At 26.4% G+C, this 24,220-nt stretch overlaps 2 protein-coding genes across 3 annotated transcripts in view; one reads left to right on the forward strand and one right to left on the reverse strand.

Annotated features, from left to right (window-relative positions):
- Window positions 1-3,392, forward strand: part of LOC114126853 (cytoplasmic dynein 2 light intermediate chain 1) — a 21,176-nt gene extending 17,784 nt beyond the window's left edge. For both annotated transcript variants that reach the window (XM_050200633.1, XM_050200634.1), the window contains one exon: window positions 2-3,392. In XM_050200633.1, the coding sequence (XP_050056590.1) occupies window positions 2-170 (169 nt within the window). In that variant the 3' untranslated portion in view covers window positions 171-3,392. The remainder of the gene's footprint in view (window position 1) is intronic.
- Window positions 3,088-24,220, reverse strand: LOC114126839 (ATP-binding cassette subfamily G member 4-like). Its single transcript, XM_027990868.2, has 11 exons — window positions 23,581-24,220; window positions 16,493-16,610; window positions 15,472-15,661; window positions 10,063-10,208; window positions 9,156-9,394; window positions 6,011-6,130; window positions 5,761-5,900; window positions 5,369-5,537; window positions 5,200-5,300; window positions 4,971-5,126; window positions 3,088-4,086 (listed from the first exon to the last, which is right to left on the reverse strand). Exons 1-11 carry the CDS (start codon window positions 23,906-23,908, stop codon window positions 3,691-3,693), a joined length of 2,103 nt encoding a protein of 700 aa, XP_027846669.2. The 5' UTR covers window positions 23,909-24,220; the 3' UTR covers window positions 3,088-3,690.

Consider the following 24,220-nt stretch of genomic DNA (forward strand, 5'->3'; position numbering starts at 1 on the left):
GAAAAAACCATATTTATGATTCAAATAAAGCACTTTTAGTGCCTGCAGGGTCTGATTGTTTTGAAAAAATAGACAATCTCAATGAAGCTGGGAGCATTAGATCAATGCATAAGTATAAGAACATATTTGTTTCAAATTTTAAACAGGTTAATGGATATATCACTTTTTAGTTATTTTATAGTACAATATTGAATTGAATAGTGTTGTAGGAGTAAAATTAAAAAAAACATATTTTTTGTAAATATGGAATTAATATGCACCCAAAAAGCAATTCAATATTTTAATTAAACTTAGTAACTTGAAGGTTATTATATTTTACGGTGTAATTTGTTTTTACGTGAAAAAAAAACTTACTTGCTGTAGTTTTTATAAATTCATTGGAGGTGCCTTGTGTTTACTACGCAAAGCAATATAAATTAAGATTTTTTTCTAAAATTTTTTAAAATTTGGAAAATGTATTTAATATATTATGATTTATGAGCAACATAATGCACAAAGTTCTTATAATAAATATCGTAAATTATAAAATAATAATAATTTTGAAAGAATACTCAAAATGAATGTCATCAGAATAATTTTAAAAATTGTTGTTATTTTAACTGTAAATTCCAAAAATTTCAAAAAAAGTCAAGGTTACTGACTACAGTGGCCATACAATTATCACAAAAGAGATTGTTGATTGTTTTCTAAAATATATAAATCTACTAATCTGATGTGATGTGTGTTTTTTGCAATAATTTCGAGAGAAATCTATATATTGTCAATGAATTCATGATATCAGGATTCCTAGAGAAGGTTAATGTTTGAGTGTAGACACACTGTTTTCCTAATGAAATAAAGGTGAAGGTATTAAAGGCGTTTAACTGGTTTTTTGATAAACATAAATCACTTAAACATAATGCTTAAAAGATTAATTATAGAAATTGTTTTAATCGTCTAGTTATTTAAACAAACTAGTATTTCTAAATAGCATTTATAAACTCATGACATACATTATAATTCTAATCTGGAAGGTACTATACAAATGAGTTTGAAATTGAAGGTCAAGATAAAGCCTATGTAGAATATACTATATCGTATAGTTAATTTATCTTAGCATTTAATATCTTTATTATAAGAAATATATAATTTATAATAAAGTAATGTTTGTATAATATATTACTATAATTACTATAACTAGATAAATATTAAATTAGTAATGTACAATTATTAGGTATAAATCCAAATGGAAAAAAAATAGAGGGGAAAGTATACGTATTTGTTATGCTGTAAGTTAGGTGTGAATGTACCTTGTTACTTAGCAAGTCACTGTAATGTATGTGTTTATTTCGAATTCAATGATTAATAATACAGATATTTTTTTGTTGTTATTCAAAAGTGAATAATTGTAGGTACTTGAAATTTTTACAAAATGTTTACATTATAATTTTCAAAATATTTTGTGCTATTTATAGGCATGATAAATTAAATTTTTTTTTTTTTAATAAATTTCGATAAAAAATTATTCACTTAGTAAAATTCTTGAAGATTTAATACAAAACCTAACATAAATTATTCTTATATCTGTAATTATGTTATATGTCGTGTTTCATAATATAACATAATTGTTAATTTAATTCAAATTTATACACTTAATATAGTGACTCTGTCAACACCTAATATTTTTAATTTATCATTCAATTATTTTTATTAACTTTTAAGTTAATACCGCCTTACCGTAAAACGGTGTATACAGGTTCGTAGTATGTCAATACAGAAATGGGTATACCATTAGTTTAAAATTAATCTAACCAAATGTCACTGTGTATGTATATATTGTATATATAAATAAAAGTTTCAAGTACCAACTAATAATATTTTTAAATTTGATACAACAAAATAATTATTCTTTGGTTAAATATTTAATGTTATTTAAGTTTAAAGTTGAAATGTCTAAAAAAAAAATCTTATGTATCTTTATTATTTTTAAATAGCTTTAATAATAAGTTATAAAAATCTGGTATTAAATTATCAAATTTTAGTAAGAGAATACTAAATATTTTAGGAATATTTAAATACAAAATAGTTTTTATTTGGATTTTACAAAATTTCTCAAAATTTTAAATTTAGATGCTCATAAAAAAATATTTGAGGAATTCCTTTGAACTTGCTTTTTGAATTGTAATACCTATCTAATAAAAACTTGTGAGGAACGATATAATATTATTATAGGTATAGTTATACACCTTTTAACGAGTGAACATTTATTTTGTTTACCTACCATTATTGTTAATAAAATTGAACATTGAACTTGATTTTCTAGTTGCTATAGGGAATAGCTTAAAAAGATTAGGTTTCAGTCAGAATTAAAAATAATTTTTGTTAATTTATTATTGTTATAATTAAAACAAAGCATGAACTTCTTTAGTCTTTATCTACAAACGTATACTTTAATTAAATATGTTCAATATTTTTCAGTTCTATTTGTACTTAATTTAAATAATGTTATTAATTATTTACTACTTATCAAAATTTTAGTTAGGGAAATATATCAGTTGGCTTACTTTGAATATTCAGAAGAGAGAAAGAGAGAGAGAGCAGAGAGAGAACAAATATACCAATAAACAACATGATTTAAAATATTTTACTAATTTTGTGGTTTTATTTAAATTCAATAATACATTAGCATATTATATATATAAATAAACTCCAACCATTTAATATAACATTATTATTTTGTAATAAATAAATTCCGGGTAGTGTTTTGATATAAAATATAATAAATTAATAAATAATAATTAAATATAAAATTTATTTTCTTTTGTATAAAAAAATATTGATTATAGTGTATTTAGTGTATAAACTCCGCATATGATGTATTTATAAATAACAGTGTTTATCAACGATGTTAGGTATTTATCTATGTTGGTTTTATTTATTTTCATCCTTAAATTATTATTTACATTTCTAGATTCAATAGAATCAGGCACACACGCATCGAGTAAAGAGAATACAGATCCATTGAACGATACTAATTATGCTGATCCGTTGATAGACGAATCGTTGAGAAAAAAACAAGAGGTTTGTGATAAAAATATTTCCACGGCCCAATGTACAAATTATTATCGTTATAATATTTCGTATAATAGAACCAGAATAGTTATTGTGATTTGAAATTTATGTTTTAGGAGCTAAAGCTGTTTGTGGACAATTACGAAAAGTTTTTGAACACTGAAAATACAAAACACACTTCGTAATCGGTATAAAACGTAGAAAAAAAAAATAATACAAAACAAAACAAAACAAGACGAAGGTAGGCACTATAGGTACATATAAATATTATACATAAATACAACTTACAAAATATAACTTAATATTATGTCGATTACGCTCAAAAAGTGATAAAAATCGATGGTATAAATAAAATACAGCAACTGCTGTAGCGTGTGATCGTTATTATTGTTCACAATTACAACCGTTGCTCCTGTGTTCGGAAGTACCGCTGTCACAATATAATATACTATATCATTTTATATATACATGCACTGTACGGTGTCGATCAAGTCCAAGTCGATTACGTGACTTGGGCCCGAGCACTATAATATTGTTAATATCATATAACGTACAGAATAACGATGATAACGACGGCGACACGGGCAAGTCGACCGACAATAAGTTCGCTCGCGTCACAGCCTCCGGAGGATCATCGTGTTAGCCTCGCAAGAACTTCTTGAAGTACAGCGGTATCTTGCGTAGCGGTTTGTTCATCATCCTCAGCTTGATGACGTAGTACGCGGCCAGCCTGAAGAACAGTCCGAACGTGGCCAGTCCGATGAACTGGTTGACGATCGACCGGCCGCTCATGCCCAGGTCCCGGAGTAACAGGTTCGGGTTCTTGTAGTGGCAGTACAGGTCGTCTATTTGACAGGGCATGTCCGCCCGGTTGTTGCCGAACAGCGAAGTGCACACGCCGACCAGCGCGTACCTCAGGAAACTGGTGGCCATCAGCGACTCCATGATGGGCTCGATGGCCAGCCCGTAGCCCATGCCGTACACGGCCAGCGCGAGCATCGGCGCCAGAAGCGCGGGCGTCATCACGGCGCCGGTCTGCACGTGGCGCGTGACAAACAAACAAACGATATTATTATAGCGCGTGACAAACAAACGATGTTATTATTATAATATCTTAAATCTATTAAAACGACGACGATAATGGGAATTATTATAATGTTATGAAAATATACGATGATTATGATGCGATGAAAATTGGCAGTTTTAACGGTTAAGTTTTGGGGTTAGGGAGTTATAGTATAGTCAAAATCGATGAAGTGTTTTAATCATAGATAGACATAAATGAACGAGTTCAACTATACTATGCGAAATGAGTTGTATAACACTATAGTATTAATAATTTAAACGAACCAGTCATTTGTTCTTTTAACAATTAAATTTATTCGATATCTGATTTTTGTAACTAATAAATATACTTAAAATGAAAACTATACTTTTTGTATAAAGTATTAAGCAGTTGACTTAATATATATATATATACATCTGCCAATAATTTATTATGAAAAAGTTATTTTCTAAAAATTTTATTTTTCGGAAATAATACACAGATAAGTACCTAAAAATATTTTAAAATTAAGAAATGTTGGCTTTTTAAACAAAATATGTAATTATATATACATCTTATATTTTGGTTTTTCATCACGTCATTGTATATAATGGATTAACACAATATGTTGTATAATCGTCTTCGTTTAAAGTGCCGTTAATAATATTGTTGTAAACTATTAAAATATGTACCTCAATCTGTTTCCAGTCATTAATTAATTAAAAAAAAATATTATGTAGTTATAAATTTTACTGTTTATTTTATATTGAAAGATAAAAAAATCAATATTTTTCTATTTGTTTGTTTTTTTTTTTTTTATAATAAATATTTTGTAATATTAATTAATTTATATTATACATATAATTTTACTTACGGAATTTTTTACAGATGATCCAATGAGAACACCTAATCCTTCGGATGTATAACCAGTAAATAGTCCTATAGCCATAAACTGACTGAATCTAATCCACTCTATTGGTTGTGCAGACATTAAGTATACAATTAAAAGAAACAATGTTCCAAATAACATCTGAAAGGAAATGTAAAAAGCTCAATGTAAACTAAATCAATATTTTCAAGCATTATAAAGTATTTTTACTTACCATGCTTGGTAATGATGTAATAGTAGATGCAAAAAAGTACGATTTCAGACTATACCAATGATTAAAGTATTCTCGCCGTAATAGTTTAACTTCCGATGGAACTGTATAATATATAAAATAATAATCATTTAATAATTTATAAATAATTAATATTTAACTGTTAACTTACATGTAAGTACTGGACCCATAACGTGAGTATAAACAAAAAATACGATTACACTGATACAAAACTTGAAATTTTCAAATGGTCGATTTCCATCTTGTCCGATTCCATAGTAAATGCTTCCAAGAAGTAATGCTGAGAACGTATGATGGAAAAATGATATCCACAGTCCAGTCTGTATATGAAAAATTTAAAAATACCATAAAATAGTAAGAATCTTAACGGAATTGCTTATTTTTGATGAATAATGATTATGTTGGAAAAGGATGAATTTGTGATCAAAATAATGTGAAATACTAACTATTTTCAAAGGATTTTGTATTGACAATTCCAATAATTATGTAAGACATAAGGAAAGATTAAGGGCTTAAAAAAATGTTAAGTATGTTTTAACTTACGGTATTTCTAAAAAATTGTTTGAATTTTCTTGCCAACAGTATAGAGAACTGTGTACAGAAAGATGATGGGTATTCTGCTTCAGATTTATCTAATTCATCATCGAAGACTGGTGGTAATGTAATAAGTGTGTCGTTACGACCTAAATAAATAAATAATTTAGATATTAATTTTAATTTATTATTTAATTATTTATCTTATAAATAATAAGATGGGTATAAAAATATTTTGCAAAGAGTTATGGTAACTTACAAAGTTTGGAAGTTGCCATTCCATTTTCCATTTCATCTAAATCATCACATAATATTACTTTTCCATTTTGGATTTCTCTCGTGAGGTCGACTATTGTATCATTATCTAATACTTCGAAGACTGTAAACAAAAACAATATTTTATTTTATGGTTTATTATGTTTTATACTAAATTGTATTTAATACTGTAATATAGGAACGTAAAAGACAGCATTTTAAAAGGGAAATATATATTTATTATTTTATACTTGTATTAGCTCAGTAATAATCATAAAACAACTTGTAGAAATGCTATTTTCCATTTAACGTAAGTGTTAAGATTTAAAGAGAATTTCAAATTTGATCGATTTACTTCAAGGTTATAATGCCTCTCAATCATCTGTGAGAAAAAATATGGCTACATATTATGACTAGAAAAATAATAATAGATGTGTTCTCAATATTAAAAAAATTAAAGTAGATAGAATAAAATTAATGGATCCAATTAGAACGGTTGCATTGACAGTAGGTATTTTAAAAAAAGAAATGATATACCTATTATGATCAGTATAATCCTTAAAAACTTCTATTTTTGTTCATAAGTTAAGATTTTTTTACATTGATCCACCTCTTCTTACTAAACTTTTGTACATACACACCACTTTATGAGTGATATTATGGTTTATGAGTTATTACACGATTGAGCATATTTTAACACTTTTTACAACACGATTGAGCAAATTGTCGGTGCATCAAAGAATATAGTAGTACAACAATTTTTTTTTGTTTGATCATAAATATTTTTACGATGTTGCCATTTGTCAATTTGTCAAATGTTAAACAGTTTTATACAGTTACTATATAGTATATTGTATAAAAGATATTAATTCAAATAATTACAGTAATACAAGTATGGTAAGAAGTTAAAAAATAGTTATGGTTGTATGTAATATATTATTATTGACTTGTCATAATAATAATATATAAATAACCTAACTTGGTCATTGTAAGAATTGAAATTAAAATTGTTACCTATATCTATATCTGTTTATTTCAAATAGTATAGAAAAATACGTATAACAATATTTTTATAATTTGAATATTGGTTGAAGGTTCTTGTGTTGAATCATATTTATTTTTATTTTTTTAGCGGTTGGTAATAATTCTATGAAATTATGTTCAATTGAATTATTTTAGTCAGAGTTTCCGTTTGTGTTTTCAAGTTGAGGAGGATAAATATTTCATACAAATCGACTAAATCTATAAACACTATAACAAAATTCTTTTTTTCCCCGTGTACTTCTCCGAAATTTGCTTCATACATAATATAGGTTATATATCATCAAACTTACTGGCATTCGGAAAACAAATTAAATGATAAATTACAAAATTTCGGTTTAAATGTGGCAGCATTAAATATAATTTGCTATGCTCAATCGTGTTTTTTTATAGATTTTATGATTTGTATTATTTATGGCCTTATGGGTACATTTTATCTTAAGGTATCTAGTTATAAGCTTTTAATGGTTTATAATCTATAAAAGATTTGTTTTAATGTAAATATTATTATCTAGTTGTTACTACCTATGTATTAATTTTATATTTCCTTATAAGAGGATAAGACTTTTTTTTTTGATGTCAGCGTATGAGTTATAACTCGTTAAACCACAAATGTGCTTGCTATATAATATTATAATAGTAATTATGGTTATAATAACTAGTCATTGTCATTGAGATTTGTTTATGGTATATTCTTTGATTCAGTGTATCTAATATACAAACTACAAATGTATGACGTTAAACTAAGTTTTACTAGAAATTCGTGACGTAGAACAAGAAATGTTGTCATTGAACCACCGTCCATTTCCGAAGAGCACCTGAGAAAGACGTGGCAATCGACTTATTGTTCTAGTCACGTAGTGCTATGTTTAAACTCATAAAATGTTTGTTAAATGCCTGTATACACTCTGATCAGAGTAAGTATTAAGGATTTTGTATAATCTACCACGATGATCTCCCTCATTATTATGGTTGATTTATAGATCAATTAGTAGTCGTCAACACGAAAATTATGTAATCGTAATAAATAGGTAATATATAACAATTAGAGCTCGAATTTGTATGCATTTGAATAATTTATTTAGTCGATCAAACTGTATGTCAAGAAAGCAGACAATATTTTCACGGTTTTTTCCTCATATTTCATCTTAAGAATTTCAAAGCCATATTTGGAATTTTTATTGCACAATGTGCTATTTTAAGACTTAACATAATTTTAGGTCAAATTTTTATAGAATAAAAATAATTTAATTTTTACTTGTCTCATGTCAGGTAATTTTTTTATCTGTACGCATGATCAATGTCAATGTTTATCGTGATAAATGACAATGAACAGTATAATAGGTACAAATTATTTGTAAGTTTACTAAATCTTATAAAATAATAAATTGATATTATTTGCTCATTGATGGTTAAAACTTTAAGTTTGAAATCTTATTAGTTGTAAGTCATCACTTGCAAACGTGGAAAGTAAACATCACTATTTCTAAAATTAAATGCTTTATCGTTAAAAGTTAAAATAGAAAAACTTTTAAAAGCAAGTAATTTACGAGTTTTTGTTCACAAATTTAGCGAAATAGTATTGTCTTCGGACAGTTTCGTTTTATTTTGTAAAAATGGCATGTGAAAATCGATTCCGTATTTTAGAACATTTATAAATGGAAAAACATAATATCTAAGGAGTTGCTGATATTGATGAAAAATCGTCGCACATTCTCATCTAGACTTAAAAAAACGAAAAAAATAAAAATCAGACGTCTATGCCGATTTATGTAAATGTTCACTCAAGGTCAACATATCTGCCATAAATAAAAAATGAAGATTTTGGACATTTTACACCTTCGCGGAAGTGAATAACCAAAGAGCTAGAGTTGCATATCAGATTTGTGGAAATTTGAATAATGTAGTAATGAAAAAATAAAATAGAAACATTGCTGTATGTTGTTTGCTATCAATTTGAAAAAAAATTTTTTTACTCGCATATTTCGCTATTTTTTTTTCAGTGCATTCAACAGTATTTCGTGGATTTATATTAGTGCATATCAATCCGAGCCTTATATTATAATATTGATAGTCAAAAAACGAGTCGGATAACATCAATGCCATACCAAAATCTGCTGGATTGTGCGTGGGTTTGCAAACGTGCCCGACTTGTGCCAGGAACGGCACCAATTGTTTTGGCGAACCGTTGTATATACAAGAGCCTCGGGCCAGCATGTACACGTGGTCGAACATGTGAAATAGCGATGAGGTAGGCTGGTGAATGGTGCACACCACGGTCCTTCCTTGTTTGGCGAGATCGACCAACAGGGTGACGCACTGCTTTATCGCCACAATGTCCAGCCCACTGGAAACGCAACAGGTTTAATTTTATAAAATTTTAATATGATATACATTATAGCTATTAGGTATAGACGAAGCATGGACGCGATGTTTTTCGACTTTCGACCTTGACAATCAAACTTGTTTAGCGGTCGACGGAATATAATATTTATCTATTCGTGTGTATAATAATAATATGATACTCGTATCTATTATTATATTATATTTTTTGCGGGCTGTCTAGAAAGCTGCCTGAAACGTGTTCTGTAGGTACTATAGAGTATGAGTGTACTTACGCGTCGCATATATTATAACAAACACAGTATCCGCATACTAATGGTATAAAAATACGTTTATACTTTCTAGTTACCCTGTACATAACAACATGTAAATAAGATTTGAATTCGCGCAGGAATATATATTTTTTCGCAGATTTCGTCGATGATCAGATGCACAATAGTGCATTATAGGTAATAAGTAGGTCGTACTCGGAATTTGGCACGAAAACTACCTTACCGCGAGCCATCATGACCAACTCACTGAACTCACTTATAGTTTGTCTTGATAATCAGCGCCTAATTCATAATAAAGTCTCGTTTGACAATTCGATTGATTACACAAATTCAGGATAAGAAGACGTATATTGTTTGCAACATTATAATATTATTATAATTTTTTATGATAGGTACTCACGTGGTGGGTTCGTCTAAAAATATCACCGGTGGGTTGTTGACCAATTCAAGTGCCACGGATAGACGTTTGCGCTGACCTCCAGACAATTTCTCCACATATGTGTTACGGCACACTGATACCCCTAAAAGTTCCAGCACCTCGTTCACCTAAAAAGAATTAATTAACTGTTTAGTTAATAGCTCATAAATGTGTAAGTATAGGGGTGCATGGGATTAAGAGTTACACAGGTGACGAAGTAAAATGTTATGATAGAAATAACATTGGTTACATTATTGCAGGTAAATCCAATACGTCTATTTACTTCACTAGAAAAAAAAGGACTGAATGATTTTAATTCATAGGTTCCAAATATTTTACATTAGAATCAAGTTATCATTCAGCTCTATTTTTCCTAATTACTTTTACCTGCGTCTAATACATGTATATTAGTGTGTTCACCGATTTAGGAAACAATGAATTTCTCGGCTGGATTTTTTTGGAATAAATCAATTTTTTTTACGAACTGTTAGTAAATAAATACACATTTTTCGATACACTTCAAATTTTTTTGAAAAAGTTTTTTTGCCCATGTGGAGACCAAATTTTCGAAAAAATTTGAAGCGTATCGAAAAATGTGTACTTATATATCACCAATTTGTAAAAAAAAAATCGATTTATTCCAAAAAAAAATCCGGCCGAGAAATTCAGTGTTCCCTAAGTTGGTGAACACACTGTATATTTATATTGGAATTATAATACTATAATATTAGTAGTTACGAATATTACGATTTATAAATAACAAAATCATTGGCATGTATCTAATATGTATTATATTATTATTATGACGGTTTCTGTCTACGTAAGGGTATGCATATTGCATAATGCATTATTATATTACCTATATCTAAATCTTTATTGAGTTTAATTCACCAACAAATACGACAATATATTGTCAAATATTTATTATGCGCATTAATATTGAAAAAAACTTTTGACGCAATGTGAGGTTTTATTGGAATTGTATTCCTATATATAAATATTGGGACCTTTTAAATTAAAGTCTTTGTCAGGTTGGTGTCTAAAATTATATTATCAGCAATGGTATTTTTTAATAAATTATTATTAAGAATTTCCAACAAGAAATTTAAAAGTTTTAGAAATATTGATGTTTGCATATCTGTAGCCAAACGGCTGTTACGTAATTAATAATAATTTATAGTGATTATTGAATGGTAAACAATTATCTTAAAAATAATTATTGTTTTTCAATATTTTTTTTTTTTTTTACAAATTTGAACTATTTGAAAATAAACTGAATTTTTGACGAGTAGTTAATTAGTTATAAATAGAGCTCAGATTTTAAAGCATATACTTCTTATACTTCTTTTTTTTATATATGAGATAGAAATCTAATTTTTATACATAAATTCGTTTTATGTCATTCTGATTCCAAATAAACTACTTTATTTTTGCTTTTTTTTGGATTTTTTTATGTAAATGCTTTTTTATTGCTTTTTTTCAATTATTCCAGCTGTGAATTTTTAAATAATTATTATGCTATTGTAATAATGAAAAAAAAAATAATAATTAATGTAAAAACCTAGAATGCGGATATTGGATTATTATTGTTTTCGTTATCGGCTTGTTTGTTAAATGTATTAAACGTATAGATTATCGATCTACATAATATAGCCTGCAGTACTTATAAGGTCAGTATGCTTATAACATCGATGTCGACTATTTCAAAATATGAGATTTAGTGTTGTAATTTTAAATCTCTTGTACGAAGTATGCACTGATCACTTCAATGGATGTAGAGAGTTCGTTTTCTACGTATTGAAATATGTAATAAAAATATTCTGTCGGATAATAGAGTCAGTTTCACTACTGAAAATCTAGGGAAATACATGGTAGTTAATTCTTTTTTTTTTTTAATTTTTTAAATTTTTTTGTTCAATTTTAAGACTGGTTCATGTTAATTTTTGGTCATGCTTTTTTTTTTTTACTTTTTTCAAAAATAAATATGTTTCTTTAAAACAATCGTGTGCTTTTCTATAGTTGCTTATTAATTATTATGTTTTAAAATACGAGACCTAGTTATGAGTTTATACAAGTTGTACGTTTAGATTAATGAAATAAAACGCCACAAAAGTAGGTACCTACTATGTAAAATGTTGACGCACTATTATATGCTCAATTTATAATAAATAATTTTCTTTAAATTTGCTTGTATTTTATCATATTTATACTTAATACAAGGATACCTTGTATCCTGGAGAATTTTATATGAATAATTTTTTTAATTCTTGAATAACCTATGTAACCCAGAAAAATCTTAAATACTTATCTATTTAATATGATTGTAAAATTTAATATATTTAAAAATATAAATTGTATTAATGTTATTACTTATTTGTGTAGGTTCTTTTATGAATGGAAATAATATCTTAAAATTTCAATAATACGTTTTAAAATGTAACCGTATACACCATGAGTAAGTAAATACCACACATACCTAATATATTATAATATACCGTTACGTCATTCATGATACATATACGTAAACTACATACAAACATTAATAGTTACGTTATTTATGTATAATAGCTCCACTGATCAGATGTTGTAATATTTTTTCTAGTGATGAGTTTGTGGAAAAACATGGTAATTATCATTAGTTTAATACGAATATAATTTTGTTTATTTGTCTTCTATAATGTTGATGTAGGTACCACAACTTTCGTGCTTAAATAACCAATTAAATTAATGAAGATAAATTAAATTTTCTGAGTGCAAGTCATTTTTAATATATGATTTAAGTAATAAATTTTTTTTGGACGAAAAAACTGCTGTTTAGGTAGGTTAATAGATAAGTATTAACAATTCGATAAAAATGAAAACATATAATTTTTGAAAATTTAATATTTTAGCAGGAAATTGTAGTAGAAAAGTATTTTGTTTTTTTGCAATTTATAATATTGTTCTTGAGCTTTTCCCCTTAGTTATTTGTTATTTTATACTATTAAATAGTGTTATTTAAAATTATGTAAATAGAATTTTATTTTTGTAAAAGTTCATAATTTAAGACTTATAGAAGTGTTCTATAATATTATTATTGAAGAATGTTTCAAACGTATACGCTAACAGAATTTCTACTCAGTTATCTACTCCTTTAAATGTTAAATAGTTATGATATTATGGTAAGTACTTTATTTGTATGGATAAATTAAATTTAAAATTTAAAATTAAATATAATTTAAAAAGTAAAAAAGTAATTAGACTATATTATAGTATGCATGTATATATATATTATAAAAGTAAATACTTATAAATGATAAATATTGAAAAAAAAAATGAAATTTTAAAAATCGAAAAACTTGAAATATTTTACATAATAATTAATAACAATGTTTGCTCTTAAAACAGAATATCAGTTCTTAGATTATTTAGTTAGTTAAGTTATATTTATTTTTTTTATACTTAGCTGTTATTAAAGGAAACCAGTTTAAAAAAAAAAAATATTACAAGTTGCATAAAATATTTATATATTTATCAATGCCCATGCTTATTTCGAAATAGCATTACAAATTATTTAATAAATGCAAACTATTTTAAATATACGTATTACGTATCTATTAGTTTCTGATGAAACACACACAATTTTGAGAAAAAATTTAACATTTTACATAGAATGATGAGACATTGATTGTATGTTCTTCACTAAATATTATTTTTTAGTATCCATAGGTATCTATTATCTATTTTAAATAATTATTTATTTCGTGAATATACAGAATATTTAGTCATGGTAATTTGTTTATTAATTTTATACAATTTACAAGACGTCTTATTAAATGTACAAAAATATTCACGTATATAATATGAATGGCACAATATTTTGTTGGATTTTATTTATAGTGACTGTTCTAAAATATTTAAGTAGATTATGTGACTATTTTTCATGATATGAGAATAAATCAAATCACTTTTAAATGGATATATATCATTTTTTTCGAACTCAATATTTCAGTTTATATATTATTATATTTTGCTTTGAAATGAATTGTTTACAAGAATAATTAATTGCGTTTTAAAATAAATTGCTTGATAAAATAAAAATAAAAAAGTATAAACATTATCATGAAAAATCAAAACAAATCAGACATTGCATCATCAGGCGAATATAATTCGTGCATCGTAAAATTCTTATGCCACGTAGAATTCAAGATGTGTTACCTACTAATTTACTAGCAAACTAATCTAAGTTGTTGAGTTTCACGCTGCTTTGACCAGTGGTAAAAGTACTCTGCTTATGTTATTATCTAGACACAAAGAGAAAACGAACTAATTTTTGCAGTACCTATTCTAAACTCTAACATTTTATTATAACTATTAACTATTGCGTGTTTTTAGGATGTTGAATCCCGTAACTGTCGTTTCGTATCATTTAGTTTTATTATATTTTGGTATTACCTAGTCATTTATGTTTTTATCAGAACGTAAATAAAAAAAATCTGTAATAATTTTGGCTATAATCACAGATTTTATGAAATTTAAACAAATTCTACCTGAGTATCGATAGTAATATTATCTATAATAATGTAATATGTTAATTATTATAATCTATACAGTATTTATTTTAAATAACACGTTTAATAAAGCTATCCATGTATATATATATGTATAATATTATGTGTGTAGCATGGCAGCATGGGTCAAGGCAATAGTTATAGGTTACGTCCTTAGATTGAAAACGGGTATCTTAGACTTCATTGCTTGCGAATTTACTTGAAATGTATGTAGGTATATTGTATTTTTATATATTACACTTTCCCTTGGTCAAATAAGATAACATTTTTACAACTATGCGTCATGATAAGTAAGTGTTGATTGACGAAGAAAAGGTACACACGGGTTGTGTAATGTAACCAGTATTTCACCCTTGAGAAAATAATCAATAAAAATATGATGATTATCATTACAATTTTAGTTTTGACACTGCGTATGTATATTTTGTTAAAAAAACTAAAATATTTCTATTTTATTTTAAAATTGTAATTGCAACTTTGTAACTGTTTAATTAATAAATAATTATTCAATATAAAGGGAAAAAATAATTACAGTTGTTTTCAAGTAGGTATATTATTATCTTTTAAATTCTAAATTATGCTGGTATATTAGTATATTCATGTCGGTTACACACTGTATTTATTTTTACAATGGAAATGGTTTTGTTTATGTCTCTATAAATGCTTATATTATATTTGGTGTGCATAACTTAATTAATAAAGTGTGCTGTATTATAATTATATGATGAAACTTTATTGTCTAAATTACAATGTAGGCACTACCTATATATATACATGGTTGTTTGTTAAAAATAATACCGTTAAATATTATTATTATAGTTGAGCTATATTTTTTACTTACAGCTTTGTCTTTGTCTTCCTTTGATAATTCACGGCCAATTTTCAATCTAGCTGCGTAACTCAATGATTCTATAACTGTAAGTCTAGGCTGAAGCAGGTCTTCTTGCATTATGTAACTTGAAAGTTTTTTGAAAAGTTGCATATTCCTAGGATGACCATTAGTAAGAATTTGTCCTTTGATGTCAGTTCTCCTAAAATAATTTGAAAAAAAAATGATTTATTCTATAAATTGTTTAATTTTACAATTGAAATAATCTGATTTAAAAATGGGTTTTTTATACATATATTTTTTATTGATTATGTAAAATAGGAAGTATTTAGTATTAGAATCAATGTGGACGTTTTATGAGTACAATACTACATAATATTAAGTTTTAGGTATTTTAGAATTTTATACTAAGAAGCATTTTGAAAAAGAATCAGTCAAAATTATAAATATTGTATTTATAAATTCAAATAAGCTATTATAGATTTTAAATTCAGTATATAAGAAACGTTGATCTACCAAGCAGAATTTTAAAACTTTTCAAGTAAGTACTCACTATTTCAGAAAGTTTATTTACATATTTATTAGTTCTAAAAAATCAAAATAGTAGTTAACTATTATAGTGTCTACTCTATGCTCTATTAAATTACTATCATTCCACGTTATTCATACATTTTAATATAACTATTATTTATGTATTTATATAACTTACTATGTTTATATTAAGGTTAAAAAATATATTCAATCAGGAAATAAAATACTGAAGTGTTATAAATTTCATTTTATTTTATAAATAATGTTAAATTTCAAAGTACTTATAATGGGTAAACATAATCCAATAATAAGCGACGCAATCGATTATTAGTTGGTCCTTGGTCAGGCAATGTAACGTACGACACGATCATACAGGATTGTGCAGGCCATTATTATTATTTTTTCTTTAGGAAACAGACGTACGGCTGATGACCTACAGAGGTTGGTATCAAACGAAGAAACCACATATTAAGCATCTACTCAATGCAAACAGGAAACTTACACGTATCCAGCGAGTATATTCATCAGCGAACTCTTCCCAGCACCGGAAGGACCCATTATGGCGGTCAGGTGTCCTGAACGAAAAAAACCGTGTATACCTTTCAGTATCGTCCTTTGTCCTATAACATGTTAATAATAATAATTGTGGTAAACAAACACGAATAAATTCTTAAAAATATTTTAAAATAGCCCATATATTTAACACGAAAGCTAAATAACTATTTAAAAATATTTATTTTTTATTAATGCCGAATAGAAAAGTTAGGAATTAGAATATTGGAATATTGGATTATTATATGATTTATGTTTTCTCCAGGAAATCGTTTTAGAAATAAACAACGAATCTAGTATGTTTATTGCATATAATATGATTTAATACATGGATAAACTTTAAATTGTTAATTGTATCAATTTATTATTTATAGGAAAAATGTTTTAAATGTTTTTAAAATAACATTCACACTACCTATCAACTCACATTAACTAAAATGTATATTAAAGTAAAATAAGAAAAAATTTGAGTATGTACTGAATTTAATAAAGATATTTTAATACTATATCTTTCTACAAGTATTTTACAAATTATTGCTTCTATAAATACAAAATAATGCTTTGACAGATAGTTATAGCTATATGCTTTTGCATCCTATTGACCTGCCATTTTGGTACAAGGTTATTTGTTACTATATATTTATGGAAAATATATTTAAAATGTCTAGAATACTTTGGTCAACATTATTTTATACACGCGTTATACCAAATGTCCTATTTCTAGACTAGTAACTCAACCGAAGGTTCAATACCAGTATTGTTGTTTTTCATAGTGAGGTTACAATTTTTTTTAGTGAAGTAATCGTAATTCTGTTTTGAACAGATTTAATTTACACACCTAAAATAATTAATTTATAAAATAATATAGTTTGATAAAATAACATTTAAAACAGTTGAATTTCGAAAACATATTTATTTTATTTTTTAAAGAAAATGTATAGGTATGTTGTAAAAAAATAATTAATAATAATACATAGGTAGTTAAAATCATTTGTTATAATGGTTTGTAATAGATGTATGATTAAAGACAAATATATAGGTATTTGATAGTTCTGCTCATACTTATTCTGATTTTCGAAGACATTTTAAGATACCTTATCATAATATTATTTGTAAGGTATTTATTATAATTAAATAAATCGATGGATATAATGAATATAATATTATATATTAATGTATTACTGTGCATACTCGTACATCTTAAATCTTTTTATTTTTATTATACTAAATTACTTGTAGAATGCAATAAAAAACAAGTGAATAATTAAAATGTAGATACCTATACAAACTAGTAATATTGGTAACTTATTAGCGTGTATTAAAAAAAAATGTGATAAGAAAACGTTTTAAAATTTATGCTAATAACTAAATTGATTGTTATTTATGTTAAATTCATCATCTTGTATAAATTAACACTGTAAGCTACATTAATTTAATAAATAAATGTTGGTTTTTGTATAAACTTATTCAGTAAGATTTATGGGTTAGCTTATGGTAAATAATAAACCTAAAAGATGTAGCAAACACTAGAAAATTTAATATGTAATTTTTGTACTCTGATTTATTAATTTTTGGGTATATTTACTGTGATAATTTATAAATGCTACGGAAATTGTTCAGTTACATTTTATTCCAATTTAAAAATCATTATTTTTTGATGCATCACAATATCTTGTTTAACTTGAAAAATATAGTTCTATGTTTTGTACCTAACCATTTAAGGTAATTAAATAAATAAATCCTACCAAGCTAATGAAATAATGAGACCAATCAGACAACTTGGCGATGATAATGAGTGAATAGGACAGGTATAGGTTAGGTTATAATATTATATTACAACTAAATATATATATATGTATATATTATGTATTGTTTTTAACATTAGAATATAAATTATTAAATATCTTGAAACTTTCGAATTTTTGTTTTTGTTTTCATTTTGACGGGTTTAACAAAATTTGAGATAATATTTTCTAAAATTAAAAATTATTGCTTCCTAATAAAATTTTTTTTCGTTTGAATATCGGTTAGTTTATCGATATAGTTTATTGGCGTTAAAAAATTCGAATGAGATATCATTAAATTAAAAACGTACATAAAAAGACAATACTGTGTATAATAATCGTGTTTAATTATAAACATATAATATATAATATATTTGTAATAATAACATAATAATATAATATCTACGATGTAGATGAAAATGATCATTATTATGCAATAAATGTAAAAAGTGTAAAATCTGCAAAATGATGGTGATATTTATATTGTTCCAGTATAATTCAAGGTCGAGGGCGTTTGAAAACTGGTTTTCGGATGGCAAGTGTTTATTATTTTAAATCGTTTAAATTCATCAATGAGAAAGAATATGACATTTCAAGTAATTCCAATCGAGAGTATTAGTTTTTTGTTTTTAATAACTATCGTTATTAGCTTCATTATTGTATATTTATTTGATACTGTAGGTACCTACTTACACTGTGGATGATTAAATACAGAATAAAGGTATTTTACATACTATGTAATATGTGTATATTAAAATGATGATTTATTGATTTTGTTTAATACAAATAATTTTAATTACCTTATAGGTAATTTATAAAAATATATTATTTAGTATTAATATGTTATTAGTCAGTAATAATTGCAAATTATTGATGAAACTCATACTTGAGTTTAAGATAAAATTACTTTAAAGACAATAATATATTTATAATAATTATTTATTTAACATTACACAGATCTATAAAAATAAATATATCAATTCTGCAAATGTAATTTTCTAATGGTGTTTAAAATCTATGATGTATGTCAATTTGAATGTATAATTATCTATAGTTTTAGTTGTTTAAATAATACTATTTGTTATGTAATAATATAAGTTTGATAAACATTTTGAATTACTTTTCTGAAAAAAAAAAAGAAAAAAGTTTTCTCAAAAATATAGCTAATTATCTGTACTGATTACTTCCACATTTACAACCTTAAAAATGTAATACATCTATCTCTTATATATTAGATTGCAGACTAAAACCGTTGTACTATAAATTTGTACATATATACATACATGTATATATTATACGAGTATACATACATAATGTAGTTTTGACACATATGTAGTAACTTTTAAAAGCTGTTAATTATTATTTTTTTTCGCAGAAAAATAATTTAACTAATCAATATTAGTACTATAATAATATATACTATATTATATTATTGAGCAGAAAAGGAAAATATTGTTCAAGTTTTATAAAACATGCTAAGAATAGCATACTATATGATTCACACATACATTTAATTGTAGCTTGCTATGAATTGAGCGACTTTAATTTTGTTTTTGTATTTTTTGAGACTAATTTCATTATTCATGTAATAAATAATAATATTTACCTATAACAAGCTATAGAATATTTACAGAAACAACTTAAATCATATGTACATCAAAATTGGCGTATAAAGTATATTTTTAAGAGACTATTCTACATTCAATTATTAAAATTTATCATGGTTATTTTTTTTTTCGTTATAGTTAACTTGCTTCTTATGTTTAATTAGTATATTATATCAAGGTATCGATTAGCAATATAAAAATATAACATGGTCGTTTGATAAAGACATTTATCAATAAATGAATTACTTAACTATAACATTTACAATATTTTTAAAAAGAATAACTTTGATTGCCTATATGCAGAGATCTCATTCAATCATAATCGTTTGAGTATCATTATTGTAAATCACAATAAGAATGTAGGTATTTCGTAACATCAACAATTTTGGCCATTAAAATTATAAAAAACGATGTTATGGGATTTCGATTATAATTTTATATGTACGTATATATTTATATATATTCTTGTATTTATAAGATATCAAGAAAACCTTACAATTTATTATCAATTAAAAATATGTAGAAAATAAAATAAAGAATTTAAGCGATTGGAGTAGTATTAAATGTTCCAAACTCTTTTTATACTCTTCAATTTATAGCTCTAAATCTTTATATTTATTTGAGGTATGTTTTTAGTATAGTAAATATACTATAGATAGCTAAACTTAATATGATTATAATCATCTGACAACGAATAAAGTTGCAATTGCTAAATTAATTATTAATTATTAAAACTATATTTATTAAACAGTTTTTAACTTAAATTTACAAATTGATAAGTTTATGCACTTCTTCACAACATATATAGTTAAGTAGTCAAGTTCCAGAACAATACAGAAATACGTAGAGTTGGTCGCTACTTCGCCAGTTAAGATGATGTAGAATTATTTCCATTTTGTCACTTATTTGTTGCAGATTAGACGAAAAAGATAATGTTTTTGTTTTTTCGGCCTAATTTAAGCCCATAATAATGGAATTCGTAAATTTTATCGATAATCAATACATTACGCCATTGTTACCTGTATGTTTTATAAACAATGCTAAAATATTCCATATACACAGGTCAGCATATAAACATCGTCATCATAATATTAGCACTCATCATAAGTAAACGTGATGTATAATAGACAAGGTTGTAATATTAAATAGTGTATTAGAATTTTAAGTGAAAATTGTTTCATCTGATTAAAATGTAACGTAATGTCAATATGTTTTACAAACTAAATCTGTTTGTATTAAAATTATTTTGAAATCACAATATGTTTTTACTATATTTATTTATAACATAATTTATAGTTAGGTACACCGGTGTATTAAAAATGTGAAAAAGTGTTGTATCAAGAACGAGTAGGTACTTTGGTAATATTTTATATTTTATAACCTCTACATATTTGTTTATAATTCATTCAAATTTAGAAGTCGATTGACTAATGTTATGTTGAAATAAACGCTTTGATAAATTTAATGCTAACCATTATAATGTATAATTTAATATGGATTATCATTAATTTTTGTTTCAAACTATAACAACCTAAAGGAGTTGTACCTAGTATAACATTTAAAAAAAAAAAAATCGTTAAAATTTAAAAGTATAAGAGTAGAAGTAAGTTAAGAAATTTATGAAATTCATTCGATAACTAAAATTAATTTTAAAAAAAGGTATGGTATTTTAAAAATAAATCGATCTCTGTAATAAAATACATACAAATAGTGCTCAAAGCGATTATAGTTTATTTTTTATAATTTGTGATACAAATTTGGTTTATTACAATTCAGTTTTAAAATTTGTTTTGCAAGTGAAACTCATAGTAGTAAACTTATTGTGATTTTGAATATTTATTAAATTACCATTCACGTCATACCTATTGATCATTATCATAATATAGCGGAATCATTAATGCTATAATTTAGGTACGTATTGTTAATCGACTATTGATGATAATTCTTCGTAATATATTATAGGAACTTCATTTTTACATCCTAATCGTTTTCTTTAAAATAAAAGCGTGTTGGTGATTAAATTTAAATCATATTGTGTAAAATAGTTGGTATTATAAAATGTTAACTAATTTTAGTCGAAAGATACTAATAATAAATGTAAATTTACTTGTAATTGTTTTATTTTAATTACAGAATCTTGCTAATATTGAAATGACAAATTCATGAAAACTTTAAAATTGTTAATTATCCATTAAATATCACCATACGTAGTATTTATTACATAATATATTGTATGTGATATTGAACAATCGTATTTTGTTTCACTTTTGTAAGAATCAGCTTAATTTGCAAGGATTTTATTTGAAAATAATTATACCATTTACGTATACTTAATCTTTACTTATCTATTGATAACATAATATTGATGGGTATATACTATCATATAGATCAGCGGTTCTCAACCTTTTTTCATTCACGTACCTTTTGACCTCTCTCACCACTATTGCACGTACCTCAAATATTAATTTAGAATATAAATAAACGAAAAAAAAAATATATAAAAAATTATAAAAAAAAAATATAAAAATTTTTAAATAATTAAATTTTTATATTTTTTTAAATATAAAAATTTTTTCACGTACCCCAGGTTGGGAACCGCTGATATAGATGGTATTTTGGCAAAAATACGTTAGTATAACAGCAATAACGAGGTATTACTTATATATAATATTTTAAGCGACATGACAGTCCAATATTCTCTTTTTTTTATTATCTACACACAATATATCTTCTCCTAATCGATAAGCTCATATCTGATTAAAATATTCTAACGGTTATGGGATAGTAGTACGACGACGATTCATATATTTTATTATGTGAACCCGTACGTCATGTCGTTAACGTGATGTAACAAACAATAGATATATCTTTGATATAGGTGTCTAAAATTTCTCGTTGATATATTGTTACCGCGATCACCAGTATTATGTACGAAATTTCTATTGAATAATAATTATCTAATTTTTTTTTTCAACGTGACGCGTATAACACGCCGGATATGTAATAATAAAAGTATACAAATTATTATTATTTATTGGCGGTTTTTTCGATTGACAGTTCACTTCCGAGATGAGGAAAAAATATTACATAATAACGACTAAAAGACTACAACAATGAGACATTAATGAATCGTTGTCATAAATTATATTCGTATATACAGAGGCCCGAATCTACGTTAGGGAGGCTATAAGGGTCATAGAATTATATATCTTAAGTCACAATATAACACAGACTTTAAAATGAGGGTGCTAGTATTTTAAGCAATAATTGTATCCAAAAAAAAATAATTGTACATAAAATATAATTGTACCTAAAAAATATGATACTATATTGATATATTGTAAAAATATAATTTCCTAAACACCAAAACGGCCGGGTCGTATAAAAATCGATTGGTTTAAGGGTGGAATAATATTTGACGGACCAATCATGCTTCGTTAAATTCTTGTTTAAGGGTCCTGTAATGTCTTATTATTATATTGTCTTAGCATTTTTGAACATTTATTGATGGTTCGTGGAACCCGGACTTATGTGAAACGTTTTACAAGTTGATTATAAAGGTATCATAGATCCTTCAGGTGCCGAAATGTAATATCTTTAAGCATCGCACACGGGCATCGTTATTTAGCATTGCAAACACAACTCACCCGCTGTCGTGTTGACGGCATAAGTCAGGTCGTGGAATTCGATGTCGACGGCCGGTCGTTTCGCTTTGTGCGTCAACGTCTTCATGTCAACCCGGGTCGGGATCCTGGTGATCGGCCTGTCGGCGGACACGCTGAACATCCTCGTCCTGGACGCGTCGACCAGCGGCATCTCGTCCTCGTCCTGCCGTTCGGTACTGCACGTGGATGAGTTATTGTCGTCGTCGTCGTCGTCGCTGCGGTTGTCGCGGTTGTCGTTCGCCGTAGCCGCAAACGAGACGGTGCTCTGCACGCGACCCATCGGAGGCGGCTGCTCGTCGCCACGGGCCATGATCGCGATGATAGTAATTCAAATAAATAATATGTGACGATTTATAATATGTTTATATTTTGACGAAGAAAAAATAAACACGGTTCGAGTGTTGATCGGTCAGTGGGCCGCGGTAACGGACTACGGTGTTCGCGAACTTTGCGTTCGCACTAAGGATCACGTTCTGCGGTCGGTCCGCCGAATGAGCTGTGACCGGTTTCCGTGTGTCTATGGTCACGCGCACACAGCATCAGCGCGTCTGCCGAGAGTATAAAATAATATAATATTATTGCGGTGTCGCGCGGTCCGGCCGAATGAACTAGTTTGTTGTCA

The sequence above is a fragment of the Aphis gossypii genome, chromosome 2 (assembly GCF_020184175.1).
Source record: "Aphis gossypii isolate Hap1 chromosome 2, ASM2018417v2, whole genome shotgun sequence".
Lineage (NCBI taxonomy): Eukaryota > Metazoa > Arthropoda > Insecta > Hemiptera > Aphididae > Aphis > Aphis gossypii.